Here is a 15,016-nt window from a genome sequence, read left to right on the forward strand (position 1 = left end):
TTTCTGTTCTTGAAGCAGCTTGACCTTCGCTCAAGTTAGGATAGTTTTGGAGCTCTCCTGTGCTGCCTTCAACCTACATTTTAAATGCTCTGTTAATCTCAAACTAGTGTAGATAAAGACTAGGATGCTTTCAGCTATTCTTACGATGAGTTTGGACTCATGTCGGTTGATGCTTTAAATGACTTGCCTGAGGAGAGAAAAATAAAATATTAGAAAAAACAATTATTTTCCTGATCCTGTGCTCAAGGCACTAACAGAATGATTTAGCTTTCTTTTCCACACTGGCAGGGTGGTTTCTGCAGACATTGCCAAATTTCTGAATACCGTGACTCAAGTTCATAAAAAGTCCTGCTTCTCTTGGAAGAGAAAATTGGAGGGCAAGAGTTTTATTAGACCAGTTGGAAAAGCCGTCGAGCTTCATAGTGAAGAGTCTCTCGTTTCTCTTGGTTGTGGTTGTTGTCTTTTCCCTTCTTTTACGAGCACCTCTGCGGAAGGAGGCACTTAGCTGCAGTCAGTTGTGCAGCGTAATGCTGGGAGCTGCCTTGCAGCAAGTGCTGCAAGGAGATACCCCAGCAACGGCATTTCTACATGGTCATATCTCCTCAGATGGGAGGAAGAATTAATTCTCTTTTCTTTAAATTTAACTCAATCTCGATTTTTTTCACTTTTCACTCAGTGTATCTGTTCTGGCACTGATGTTCCCTATAGTGAAATAGCTTTTAACATATGTGCCTTTAAGTGCAAGTACCATTTAAAAATGGTTACTTATGCTTCATAGATATCTCTACTAAGTTAATACACATGTAATTACAATCCTACCTGTCTGTCCAGCTATCCGTCACACAGGGCATACACAGTTTAAATGCTTTTTGCACAGGTTTAATAGCAGATTTTTTTTTACAGTAATTGCTATGTACTGTTCTTCACAGCATTACTCACAGGTACTTGGTGCCATGCTTGTACATCATGCATTTGCATGCATTTCTTGCAGGACTTGAGAAGGTCCTTGCAGAGATGGTTTCAAATGTTTCTATACTAATCAGATAAGGGTTGTCTGGTGCAGGAGTGATTTTTAGGTAAGCGGTGCATTCGCAGGAGACAGTCGTGTTGTTGCTTTGGATGAAACCTGGTGTCACTGTTGGCTATAAGTGATTTCTAAGATTTATTTCTCACACAGCTTAATTAGCTCACTAGCTGAGGGCCAGCTTTCTTCCGGATAGTCACAGGTTGTTGTTTCAGCTGTGCCGTGTTATTTCTTTCCTTACAGTTTTGGGAATTGATGGGTGGAGTGTCTTGTACAGCAAAGTGCACTGGTTTGTATCAAAAGATGTTTGCATTTTTAGCAAGTTTTTAATGCTTTATAGATCTTGTGCTTTTTTCTCAAATATATGCAACATGATCAAAAAAGTGCCATTTTTTAATCAGTACTTTAGTGTACGAACCACGCTGTACAATGGTACGAGGGAGCAGTTGGCAAAATCATCCTCAGTTACAGTAGCAAGAGATTTTAAAAAGAAAACCACTCGCTGAACCTTTCTGTGCTTGGTTAGGTGACTGCCTTCCTCTGGAAGAGAAGCGCTGGGATTGAGTTCAGCCAGGAGAAGGTGGGAGCCTGCTGTCACCCTGCGCTCCTGCCAGCAGCAGTACTTCTAGGCCAAGGCTCAGATTTAGACTGTGTTATCTTCATATGACTTTGGTCTCTTAATGTTGCAAAAAATTTTTATTTAAGTCACTGAAGTCTCTTAATGTGAGTTTTGGGAATTGTACTACTCTGCCCACAAAGTGCCTCTTCTAACTCTACTAGGAAAGTTTTATTACATGAGTATTGTTCTTAGGATTATAAATAGCAGGAAGTTGAAAAAGGTTGGTTTTGCAACAGTATTTGTAGAACAAGTGTGCAGCTCTGCAAAACCGTTTGGATGGTTTGTTTTAATGGAAAAATATCTGCTGGAGATTTGAAAGCAATTAGTGCTTTTATTCCCCCACTTCTACGAGTCTAAGCCTAGCCAACGTGGTGGGGTGAGCGGGGATGTTGAACGCGGTTCCATCGCTGGAAGACAGGTTACCAGCAGCCCCAGGTTTTGGTAAAGGGTCACAAGAGCTTTGGGAAAAAGGGCCTCAGAGCTGCCAGGAAGTGGCAGGCTGACCTTTGAGCTGTGTGGAAAAATCATTCAGTCCCACGGGAGATTTCAAGAACTCGAGTATTGTTTCCATTCCAGCTCTCTGCCTCCAAAATGTCATTTTTCTCCACAAAAGAAAATAAAGCCAGGGAGCAATCTGGGGTTAGCTCCAGAGCCGTGGAATAGGGATGCCCTGGCCACAGGCTCTGCTGGCAGAGGACGCTCGCATGCCAGGCTGTACAGGGGCTGTCCACCCTGCTAGTCTGCCCTCCAAGGTCCCTGCAGCTCACCAGAAGCACCAGGCTGTTTGCCATGAATGTTAACCACTTTCACCAGACCCGCTGTAACAAACCTCCAGTTTGTCTTGTCTGAGATACTGCAGTCTGTCCAAGGCACTAGCTGATCCTGCTGCCTTGGCTTTTGGCTGACTTACTGGAATGATCTCAACTGATCCCAAGTTTGAGTTCATTGGAGCCAGTTTGTCCATTTTCTGTCTGTGCCTGTTTGCTGTAAGAGGAGTGGGGAGTTGGACGGAGGTGCAGGGGGCGGGAACCGGGCTTTCCATATGGGAAAATGAGCAGCTCTTACTGGTAACTGGCTCCACGGTGCACACCTACCTCCAGCTCTGCTCCCCTCATGGCACCCGCATCCAGGCTGGCTGGGGAGCTCTATTTCTGCTTACCATGCTGTACAGCATACTGCGTTAAATGGGATATTCCATCATCCTTTCCTATATAACAGAATCCCATGTCATGTACAGGATTCTAAAACGTCATCAGTACTTTCCTTACCAAACTGAAACACCGTGGAATACTTTAAAAGTAAGTATTTTCTGTTATTCTATACATTTCTGTTATATAACAGAAAAACATGCATTTTTATGCAATATAGCATGCATTCCTATACAATACATGCCATTGGAAGCACTAGCTAGACTTTGGTACCCACTGTTGTGGTCAAAAGGCAGTGATCCTCCTACCAGATGTGTAATTCAATTGTTCTTTCTCAGAGTGAAGTTGCTGTACAAGCTTGTCATGTCCACAGGATTGAAACTTTATCTCAGGGTTTTTTTTCTTATGTAAGAACATAATATACAGTCTCATAAGAAAGTTAAGAAAAAAGGTAATTTTAAGAAACATCCTTCATTCCTTCTTTGTCCCTGTCCTCAGAAAATAGAAACATACTCTTTTGTAACTGTTCTAGGGACCCCTTCTTTAACAGATTTACAAAGGGTCCCCCCAGTTGAGTGCTGAGGTCACACCTTTGGTCGTGAGAGGTATCGTGTGCTTGCAATTTCTTCTTAAATTAATCCACAACCGCATGTGCATGTTAGGAATTTTTAAAAGAGAATCTAAACACTCAGCATCTCACATTTTCTCTTTTACCAGTCGTATGGGTTTGTACCTTTGAAGTTACTGCCGTAATCAGAAGAAAGGCCACATCAATCTATTCCCTTTAAAAATAATTTTTATTTCACCAGTATCTAACTATTGTTTTCCTCTCATTTCTTATGATGTTTTAGGTGAAAGTAATTTTTGGTGCTTAACGTTTTTGAAGCATTTTCTTTTCTAGAAGTTGTTTTACAGTTTGATGTATTCCCCACATCACAGTAGGTGGTGATATTTTGGAAGCCCCAGTGATATTTGTGAAATATTTTTGTGCAAAAGCCTAAAAAGGAAACATTACTAATTTCCCTTATGTGCTAGTTTGATTGGTTTTCATATAATTAATGTTTCATTTCTATTGAGTGCCAGACTCTTTCTTCTTCATTTAAACATGAACGACACACAATTCAAACAGCGTAACTTCATTTTAAAACTGATTTTGCGTCGCTTGGAGCCTTCAAGGGCCAATGCGAATTCTTGTGGACCCTGACTTTCCAGTTTTGGAAAAATAGCTGTGCTATTTTTTCTTTCCATTCAGATTCTCAAGGGGCTGGGGAACATTCCTCCAAAAACGTCTTTCTGATCTCTGCTTTCCTCCCGCCATGGCGGTGGCGGTGCGCGGAGGGGAAGCGGCTGCAGCTTCGGCTCCGGGTGCACCGGGGACCGCGTGGCCAGGCTGCCCGAGGGATGGTGGCACCGGGGACGGCTGCGGGGGTGACAAGGGGAGCGGGTGGGGTGTTAAGCTGTGCCACCTCAGTGCCAGTCACAGGGACGGTCCTCGTTTTCCACTTACGGAGCAAAAATAACTCTCCCGACGGGGCATCTGCCTACTCGGGCATCCGTCCGCGGCACCGCGCTCTCACACTGAATGAAGAAGTGGCTGAGAGCTGGAAAGCGCTCCTTTGCCTCCAGGCTTCCTCCCGCGGACTTCTTCCACTGGAGTTAAAGCTCCCGTGGGGCTGGAGGGAGTCCCCAGGGAGCAGCGGGAAAGTCCCGTCCGCCGCCTCCTCCCCGCTTCCCCCGACAGGAGGAGGATTTTCTCTGGCTAACGCCAACTCCGATCGCTTCCCCGGGAGCCCGGCAGCCGCGGCGAGCGCACGGCAGGTGCTGCCGGTGCGGCGGAGGCTCGGCCCAGCCCGGCCCCGACGGGAGGCGCGGGGGGAGCGGGGGCGGCCGCCAGCGCCGGGCCGGGGCGGGGAGCGAAGAAAGCGGCGGCCGAGGGCGCGCTGCCCCGACGGGGCCGGCCGGCACGGTGCCGCCCGCCCGCCCGCCCGCAGCGGGGGCGGGGTGACCGGGGCACCCGGCCCCCCTTCTCCGCACACACACACACACACACGCACACGCACACGAGCGCCCGGACACACGCAGAGACACACGCGGCCGCCGGTGCGCGGCGGGAGGATGCGGCGGCCGCGGCCCTGGGCGCTGGTGCTGGGCGGGCTGCTGTGCGCCGCCGCCGCCGCCGTCCCGCCGCCGCGGAGCTACCCGCACAGCGCGGTGCTGGACGGCGCGGCCGCGTATCGCCTGCGCTGGGGCCGCCACGGCAGCGTCCTCGCCTTCCGCCTGGAGGTGCGCACCCGCGGCTACGTGGGCTTCGGGCTCTCGGCCAGCGGCGGCATGGCCTCGGCCGACATCGTGGTGGGGGGCGTGGAGAGGGGCCAGCCCTACCTGCAGGTAAGGCCCGGCTCCTTCCCCTCGCCCGCAAGCCGCCGGCGCCCTCCGGGGGAGAGCGCTCCCGGCACCCCGCTCCCGCCCCGCGTCCCGGCTTCTCTTTGTCCGCCCGCCTTCCCCCTGCTGTTTCTTTCTCGGGACGCCTCTTTCTTTTCCCCTCTTCCCTTTGCAGCCTTCTCCCCCCTCATCTCCGTACCTCTTTGCCTCTTCCTTCCAGCTTTTCGGTTATTCCCATTGTTCTGTGTTCCTCTCCCCCCAGAGGAGCTACTCCTTTTCGGTCTGCTCCCTGCCAACCTTCCCTCTTAAACTTCTAGGTGGGTTTCGTCAAAGGTGTCGGGTTTCCTTCCCCTTTATCCAGAAAACGCAACAGGCCTTTTTTGTCTCCTTGGGCACTCTCCGTGCCGGCCCTCTGAGCCTAGACCCGAGGAGGAGAGGGGAGGGAGGGCAGAGTCTCTCCCAGCGAGGTGCAGCCCTCTCCCTGCCAGCAAGTGACCGAGCTTGGCCATCCTTGTGCCGCCTGACCTTCCTCTTTGCAATTCCACTGGCATGAGAACATGATCCCACCAGCCTCCTGACGTCTTCGTCTGCTGGGGCACAGCCAGTGCTGCTCCTTGAGTTCACCTTCTGCTCACCTGGAGCTGTTTTGACTAGTTATTGAAAAGAACTTACAGAGTAACCACTGGGGCTCCTGGTACTTGTCCTTGGTCTGGTAAAGCAAGCTTGGAGGAGCCCAGCTGTGTTGGAATAATTCTGTAGGTGTGTTCCTGTAGTTGTCTAGATACTGCCAGGGCTATGGTTGGGAACAGGAGTGTGGGACACAGGCTCTGCTGGTGCTTCCAGCAAAGCATCCCCTCCAGGAGGCACCAGTGGCTGGTGGGGTAGGAGCTATGGGAAGGGAAGGGACCCACACCTTTGATCCCCTGTCAGTGACCTGAGATCCAGGCTGGAGGCATTGCTCCGGGGCTGGGGGAGCAGGGGCAGCTTGTCCCATGGGTGAGTGAAAGGGGAATCAGGCCCCGTGTGCCGACTTGTCATCCCCGGTTGCCTGAATAACAACGTTTAGAGAGGCAATTCGAGAGCAGAGCAACACCCAGTTGTTGGAGTATGGTCTAGGAGAAGTTGTATGGTCTAGGAGAAGTTGTCTGTCTTTTCTTCATCGTGTTAGAACTAGTTGATCTTCGAAGCTGCTGCTTAAATTTTGCGAGGTTTTCCTTTAAGAATATGTATTTTTACCAACATTTCATCGTAAGAAAACGAAATGCTTAATATGCTCCCTGTTTGATCTGTCAAGATTTTATAAAATTAAACCTTTTCCAGAAAAAAGGGAAGTTTTACCTTCTCCCTCCCCCGCCCCCCCCCCCATTAGTTCACTGTGTGAAGGTTAAGGAAGTATGTGTTTTATCTAATTTCAGACTGATGATTTTCAGAATATTTTTTTCTCTATATTTCAAAATTAAGATATTTTTTCCAAAACACCTCAGTCTAAATAAATCACTAATAAAAAAAAACACTCCTCCATTCTGGTTATCAAGCAGTGAGCTCTTAGCTGATAGAATGTAAGTCTTGCTGGAGCCGTACATTTTGGAAGGTACACCTATTAACCAATAAAAGAAACACAACACAAACTTTGTGCTTGGTTAGTGCATAGATCCTGTTAGAGTAAAGCAAGTCTTTCACAAAGACATCCAAAGCTAGTGTAAGGACATCCAGTGATGGAGGATCCATCACTTCCCTTGACAGTTTGCGGCAATTGTGAGTCTTTGCTGTTCCTGATTTCCAGTATTAGTTTATCTGGCTTCAGATTTCAGCTATGTGTTTTCTCTGCTACATTAAAAAGTCTGCTCGCCCTGCTATCCCACCTCCATAAAGTTATTTATGTACTGTAAGCAAGTCACTCCTCAATTTTCTTTTGCATGAAATCAATCAATCAGTCAATCGAGCTCTTTAAGCATCCCACTGCGGGACATTTTCCACAGCACTCCACATCTGTGGCTCTTTTCAGCACCTTTCACAGGTTTTCAGCATCCTTTAAAACTGACTTCATACAAATGCTGTTCTTCTTTCAAAGATTTTATTCACTGTCATCCCACGACAGATACAACCGAGATAGAAAAGAGGAGGACTGTAGCAAGCACCTCCTGCTTCAGAGCACTGGATATTTTTCGAGAAAGGCTAATTTGGCACAAGAACATCTGCTATGCCAAGTGCAGTGAGTTACTTTGTTGCACTTCTGAGTAGGTAAGGCACACAAGAAACACTTTTGTTAAGCTTGCTTGCAGCCTGAGGTTTTCTCCATCTTCATTTTTTCTTCAGTTGTACGCAGCAGGGTTTCTTTGTAAACTGGAATCACATCTTTTTTAAAAGTTCCTTAAATAAAGATGATGGAGAAACAAAATTTGTGCAAGAGCTTCTTCTGGCCAGTCAGCAGGGTTTGCTATTTAATGAGTAACTTGTTCTAGAACGTTATTTCAATAGTATCTAATTCCTCCCTTTACTGAACACATAAATACAGTAAATATTTTAAAAATATGTTCTGTGTTGTGTATATCACAGTCATTTATATTATTGACTAATAAAAAAGAATTTTTCATAGATAGTACCCTTGAAAGTATGTGGTTTTATGCCCAGCTGCACTCCATAAAATATGTACACCCCGTCATGAAAGAACTTACTTTTCTTTTCGGTTTTAGAAATATGTTTTTATTCCATGATCATCAGTCGGAAAATGTGCATCGTGGTCTAAACTCTTAGAAGGGTCATTTTATGGTTTCTTTGAAAGTTTTGAGATGCTTCTTAGTCGCCTGATTTTCAGAAGATGTTCTGAAACACCTTTATAGCCTTTCAAGTGGGCATTGAAATGGCTTGTCTCTCGGGAGAATTTAGCCTCTTTTTTCCCCATTAAATACTCTCTCCCTCTCTAAAAATAGAAAGTGTTCTCCGAGGGAAGAGTCCTCTTCTGTGAGCAAACATGTAAACGTGGTTAGACTACAACTGCCTGTAAAGGTGCAAGCAGATACTCCTTAGTCTGTGGAAGATCCCTGTATCAAGGTAGAGGAAAACTTCCAGGCAGTTTCAGAGAAGAAAGGAAACATTTCACTTGGCATTTATTCTTCATCCTCTCAGAGCAAGTAGATGCTACTCCCACCATCAGCAGGCAGTGCTTGCCTTGAAAAAATCTGGTGACTCAAAGTTCTGCATATCCAAGAGTTTTACTTTCTGAGGTTTTAAGTGTCTCCTGAAGTTGGGTGTAATGAGTTATTTGTTTTGGTTTGCTTTTCCATGTTTGAGCTGTATTTAAGCTAAAAGGGTGTCTGGCATAAACAAAGACCAGAATGATTTGAAAGTCTGAGGTTTGGTTCTCTCTAAATATATCAAGGTGTAAAGTGTTACGATGTCATGAGAGAAGAAGAACAAACATTCACAGTGTACCAGAGTAGTTGTCTGGAGAGCATTTGAATGGTTGTACAATCATACATTTACTGTCTTAACATTTCAGAAGTTTGGTATTTGGAATGGGAATCTAGACATACTTTTGGAGGATGTAGAGGACGTAGCATAAATACATAAAAACATATATGGACAGCTTTACTGTATTGTCATGAGGGACACACCTCTACCAAGCAGAGGGAGAAAAAGAGGGAGAACAGTAAACAAGTTATTCTAGCATGTTACTGAGAGCCCTGTGGTGCTGACAGAGCAGCAGATCATGTGGGGTTTGGGTGAGTGTGTTTGAGAACAATAGAAGATACCAACAGGGTCTGGCATTGAAAAGCTGGGAGCTGCCTTTGTCTTTACAGGGGTTGGGTGGACTTGGAAGAAGAGTTTGTACTCAGCAAAACGTTACCTTGAAATTTTGCTATGGTCACTTGCAGCATGTGTTACTCTTCATAAAAGTTATTGAGGCAGCCTTAGTCCTCCTTTTTTTTTTTTTTTACTTACTTTTTTTTTTAAAAAAAATGCATCTCTTTTGTGCTTATGAATTAACACAGCATGCATTTTCATGCTAGATCCATGCCTTTTCTTTGGTCTCCACCCCTGTCTGGAATTGTGCATCCCCACCCACAGCACGTAGCTGCTGAGAGCCCCATTTTGGGGAGAGTAATCCTCCTCGATGAATGCCTATTTTGTGCAAGTTATACAAGAGGGTCGCATTGTTAGAATCTTCTGTTGAACTTGCACGAAAATAGTCCCTACTCAGGGTGAATAGGGACTGTATGTCACTAAAAAGTACTTTATTATTCATTGCAGCCTTGCTCGTTAACTGTCACCCAAACTAAAGAGTATCTGTTATCAAATGTATCCCATAGAGTTAGCTTAATTGCTCGTAGGGAAGTACTTGGGAGAGATTTTAAAGGAGGGAAAACAGTGAGCATTCTCTGTACTTAACGAGATGCTGCTTTTAAGGGCACTCAAGCCAACAGTAACAAAAGAAGTGTTTAGAAAACAACTCGAAAGGCACCAAGGGACATGCAAAGCGAGTGCCACACTGACATATCACGGTTGGTGCTTTGTCGGAGGTATTTCGTGCCTTTGGGCATTGGGGCAAAATCTCCAGATGACTAATGAGTCCCTCTTGGCTTCGATGTGGGGCATAAAGAGACACTCCAGTGTACATCTCCGCTGGCTGGATGCTTTGTGGTTCCCTTTCAGAGGTACAATAGTTAGGACAAGGAAGCAACAGTTGGTGAACAAAAGATGAGAAAAATTCTGTAGCTCTTGTATTTTGCAGGCTTGCGGGAGGCTGTTTTTTTTTTGTTTGGTTATTTTTTTAATGGTATTTTTTCTTGTCCTTTGGATTTTGGAAAGACCAAGAAAATGAAATTTTCTTACAGCTCCCCCCAAAAAAAGTACCTGGGGTAGGATTGAAATGTAGTGACCATGAGTGATGTAAAAGCTTAGAATAATGGAGGAATTATTTCATTCTCAATAGAAACAAGTATCCTAGGAGTAGGAGAGGGAGGAGGGGAGATTTTCTAAGGCACTTACAGAAGTTTTTCGAACAAGTATTGTTAATAGTTGTGCTTGAAAATCCCTTAAGTGTTTTTAAAAATTCCTTGTAATTTAAGCAATTAAAGTAATTAAAACAAGAAAATTTGTACTGATTAAATGTAGCTCCTGTGTAAGGAATGTTCCTTGTGATACAGTTGCGAAATTGGATCACGCAGTATCTCCTACTTACAGGTTTTCTTTCCCTTAAAACACTTTGCTACATGTTTTGTCTGGTCTGTTTGTGTTTGGACAGCCTTTCGCCTCGCTTTATAGCTTCTGATATAACTGAAATATGACATCTTAAATCAACATTTATTCTTGATTTAAAGACTCAGATAGATCCTTGGGACTCTGCTGCAAAGTCAAATTATCCACACCGGTAAGCAATGTCATATTTCAGCTTCTAACCTCATGCTTCTTACACCTTCATGCGGTCAGTTAGAGAGCTTCCACATTTCGGTGTTTTTCATGTGTGTGTGGAGAAAGCAATATTTTTATATTTCTGAGGAATGCTGCTGAAACCAAGGGGTGTCACTGCTGGCTGTAGGTTACCGGGAAGCTGCCCTGGGCAACATTTACCTAGATATAAGAAATACACTGAAGTGTATTTCAATAAGTTACAGTTTGAATGAGGAAAAACATGTCTCTTAGTAAATAACTGTGTTTCATGTGTAAAAAAACACACACCCTCTTCTTGCAAAGAAGATATACGTACCTGTACACACACATACATGCATTACTTGTTTCTGTAAATGCACAAGTGGAAAATGTGTGTCTTTGTGTAGATGTGTATGTTTACATTTAAAATGCAGATACATCCATAATCATTTGTTACAGATTAAGATTTTCTGTCCTTGTGAAAGTTAGTAGTATACCTGAAGTAAATAATCCGTATTTACTCTAGTGTGATTCAGTCAGTTTAATTGGAATTGTACCAGGAATTGTGCATGGCTTCTTGGAACTGACTGCTTGAGTAAGATCAAGGCTTCCTGGTGAGGACTGAATCACTTCATGCTAATCTGCTGCTTAGGCAAAATAAATAAATAAATAATTAAATTAATTACAAACAGACTGTTCGTAGGGCAGCAGCTGTACTTATGGATCCCAGTTACTTTAGGAACTTCTTGCAACTGCTTGATTGCTGTCGCTGTATCCTTTCTGTGGATATTTTTTCATTTGAGGCCAATCTCAAGATTGGATCAGTCAACTGGAATGCTCTCAAGGTGTTCTTGTATGGAGCAATGATGCTTTCAGACTCCTGCTTCATGTTAGTTTTCTGTGTTTGGGCTCTGCTTTTCCCTAGCATAAGAGCATAGTAAGAGCTTTGCCTGAAACTCAAGCTGAAATTTATTTGAGGTTGCAAAGAAGTTTGGTTTGCTTATTTGTAAACTCATTCTCTGTTTGCTTCTTGCTAAATACAATGCAAAACCAGCTTCTTTTTGGTGGTAACATCCAGTGTGTGCTGGAACCATGAGCAACAGGATTCCATCTAAATTGAATGCAACAATGAAAAAGAGAAACGTTAACCACAGTTATTTTTTGGAAACCCAGAAAGGCATAGCTTGGTGCTTATTTCAAACAAATGTTTTGGTCAGTTCTTTTGCGTACTGTAGCAATTTATCCATCCTATTTATACTCACATAGATCCTCTACTCTGCCAAACTTCATCTTGGTTACAGCTTCCCGATTCCTTTGCCAAACCTGTCTTCATCCCTGGTCTGAGACATCAGTTTGGGTAGTTTAGGTATGTTCAAAACTCCATGGGTTGGCTGCAGACTATAGGTGAGGACTAGTTGCAGCACAGCTTGTTTTTCCCTCATTTCCCATTCCCGGTTTGTTTCTTTACTTGCTTGTAAGTGTTAAATCGCTGCTGAAATGTCCATGATCTCCAAGTTGGAGAAGGGCAGCATGTGTAAATCACAGCAGCAGAGCTGCTCACAAGCTGAGCCTGCAAGGCAATTGCTGGATGGAGCCACAGTTTGAGAGTTATTTTATGCTCCTTGAGGTTGAAAGGTGCTGTGTATAATTTAGGATGGGAAATGGATATCATAAACAAAACAATCTTGTACATTGTAAAGAACTGGGGAGGGAGTCCCATAAACACCTGTTCAAGTTTGCGATGACAGCTGGTGGTGCTTTGGGGGTCAGGCTTCCCTCGGCAGCTGGGCTTACATTCTCGAAGGAGAAACCAGCCTCTTTTCACATCCTATAGAAACGATTCTCCCTGACTGTTTGTAGAGCAGCAATCAGAAACCATATATGCAGCAAAACATTTGGTTTTTTTTTAAGAGAGTGAGTGGTTAATGGGATCTGAAGAACAGTATAACATGATCGGCTTCACATCTGGAAAAGAACATAAAATAACTTGTACTGTCAGGAGGATTTTTCAGTTTCCATATGTTGTTTCAACTTCTAGTTAATGTGAGGAAGGAGATCTGTAATTAGTTGATTGATTGCACAGTTTAGTGTAGAGTTTAAAATGCCAGTTTATGAAATGTAATTAAAGAGAGTGCAGAAACTTTACATTTCAACTGTAAACAGTTTACCAAAGCAAATTTTGAAATAAAAATAACATTTTTGTTATTATGTAGCATGACCAATAACACTTCTGAAACTTTGTTTTAAACACTTGCTAATTAAATAATCAAAATAAGATGTTCTTACTAGAAAAATATAGTTCTTGCACCCTCATATTCTCTTTCTGTAACTGCTTCAACTTCTGTAAAGCTGATGTGAAACTTGGCAACTTTATCTTCATTCACCATATGGCATATACTTTTGTGTATGTGAGAAACTGAAGAATTTGGATTCAAGTGCTGAATCATTACACAAATCCATGTTTTCAGGTTTCTGCTGTAAGTGTTTCAGAAATTCAGCTTTAAGGTCTTGATACACTGTTGCAGATCTCTGCTGAGACTCCTTGAAATTCAAGGGGACTTGTGTCAGTATAATCTATCCTACAAAAGACACAGGTTTTCTAGCTAACTGTGTGGGGTGGCAAAACCAAATCTGTGTAAAAGAGGTCGGCACATCAGAGCCTTTTCCTGCCTGGTGGGAAGGATAAGCTGTTCTGACACGAGGCACGTCTCAGACCATCTGTGATAGATGTTGAAGCACTGTAATTCTCTTGATGAAAATGTTGCACTCCCTTCTTTACAGAATTAAATGAGTGAAACTTGTGAATTTGAGTTCTGTGCTAAGGCAGTCTGGCCCTAAGACATTTTCAAACCATATTTATCAGTTCAGATGAAGTCCAGATACCTAACATCCCCTCTCTGGTCTCTGGTGGGTTGGGCTGAGGCTAATGGCATGAGCTTTAATAAGGCCAAGTGCAGAGTCCTTCACTTGGGGTATAAAAACCCCAAGCATCGCTATAGGCTCGGGGAAGAGTGGCTGGAGAGCTGCCTGGTGGAGAAGGACCTGGGGGTGTTGGTTGACTACCGGCTTGATATGAGCCAGCAGTGTGCCCAGGTGGCCAAAAAGGCCAATGGGATACTGGCGTGTATCAAGAATAGTGTAACCAGCAGGAGCAGGGAAGTGATCCTGCCCCTGTACTCGGCACTGGTGAGGCCGCACCTGGAATATTGTGTCCAGTTTTGGGCCCCTCGCTTTAAGAGGGATATTGAGCTCCTGGAGCGAGTCCAAAGAAGGGCGACTAAACTGGTCAAGGGGCTGGAAAATAAAACTTACGGGGAGCGGCTGAGGGAGTTGGGGCTGTTTAGCCTGGAGAAGAGGAGGCTGAGGGGAGACCTGATTACAGCCTACAAATCCTTGAGAAGGGATGGTGGGGAGGTAGGGGAAGGTCTCTTTACATTAGTGATGGGTGATAGAACAAGAGGAAATGGGTATAAGCTTAGTCAGGGGAGATTCAGGTTGGATGTTAGAAAGTATTTCTTCTCTGAAAGGGTTGTCAGCCACTGGAATAGGCTGCCCAGGGAGGTGGTTGAGTCCCCATCCCTGGATGTGTTTAAGAATAGAGTGGATGATCTACTTAGGGATATGGTTTAATGGGGATTAGGGACGGTTGGACTCGATGATCTCTAAGGTCTTTTCCAACCTAGAAATCTGTGAAATCTATGAAATCTATGAAAATCCCCTGTGTTGTCCTTTGGCCTTATAAGTCACTTCTCAAAGGCCTTCAGAGGTACCCAGCTTTCTCCTTTGACTAGACACAATGACTTAAATGGGATGTACGCTGTCCGAATATGGTGGTTTTGATTGGATTTGTACCATAGGAGCAGGGCTATTTGTTCTTATTTTTCTACTCTGAAAGGAATCATAGGAGGTGCATAAAGATACAGATATATATCTATGAAGATATATCTACCACTAACTTTTTCTTATTTTTCCAAGATGCTGCTAAAAAGGATGTGGCATCACAAATTGTCAGTGTGTCTTCATTTTTGATAACCTCCTTTTGTCATTATGTTATGTACACAAACACATGGCTTAAAGGCTTTTAAACACTGGTTAGTAAATTGAGCAAAGTCTGCACAGTTTGACTTAAATCTTTGTGAGCAAAAAGAGATCAGTATGTTTCCTTGGCAATGTGGCCTTATTTTCTTTTCAAACTAGTAAACAAACCATTTTTGTTTGAGATGTTGAGCAATCAAATTCTGAGCTGTTCAGGAATCATAGAATCATAGAATCATAGAATGGTTAGGGCTGGAAGGGACCTTCAAAGGTCATCTAGTCCAACCCCCCTGCAAGGAACAGGGATATCTCCAACTAGATCAGGTTGCTCAGGGCCTCATCCAACCTGGCCTTGAACGTCTCCAGGGATGGAGCATCCACCACCTCTCTGGTATCAAATCGTGCTATTTGATTTTATTTTTGTAATGAACATCTGGA

General features: G+C 44.1%; 1 protein-coding gene across 1 annotated transcript in view; it reads left to right on the forward strand.

Annotated features, from left to right (window-relative positions):
- The first annotated feature begins 4,906 nt into the window (after positions 1–4,906).
- The window catches only part of MOXD1 (monooxygenase DBH like 1), a 53,386-nt gene continuing 43,276 nt past the window's right edge, over positions 4,907–15,016 (forward strand). The window contains exon 1 of the mRNA XM_086632075.1: positions 4,907–5,179. Within this exon, the coding sequence (XP_086488201.1) occupies positions 4,907–5,179 (273 nt within the window). The remainder of the gene's footprint in view (positions 5,180–15,016) is intronic.

This window comes from Tauraco erythrolophus, chromosome 2 (assembly GCF_009769465.1).
Source record: "Tauraco erythrolophus isolate bTauEry1 chromosome 2, bTauEry1.pri, whole genome shotgun sequence".
Taxonomy (NCBI): Eukaryota; Metazoa; Chordata; class Aves; order Musophagiformes; family Musophagidae; genus Tauraco; species Tauraco erythrolophus.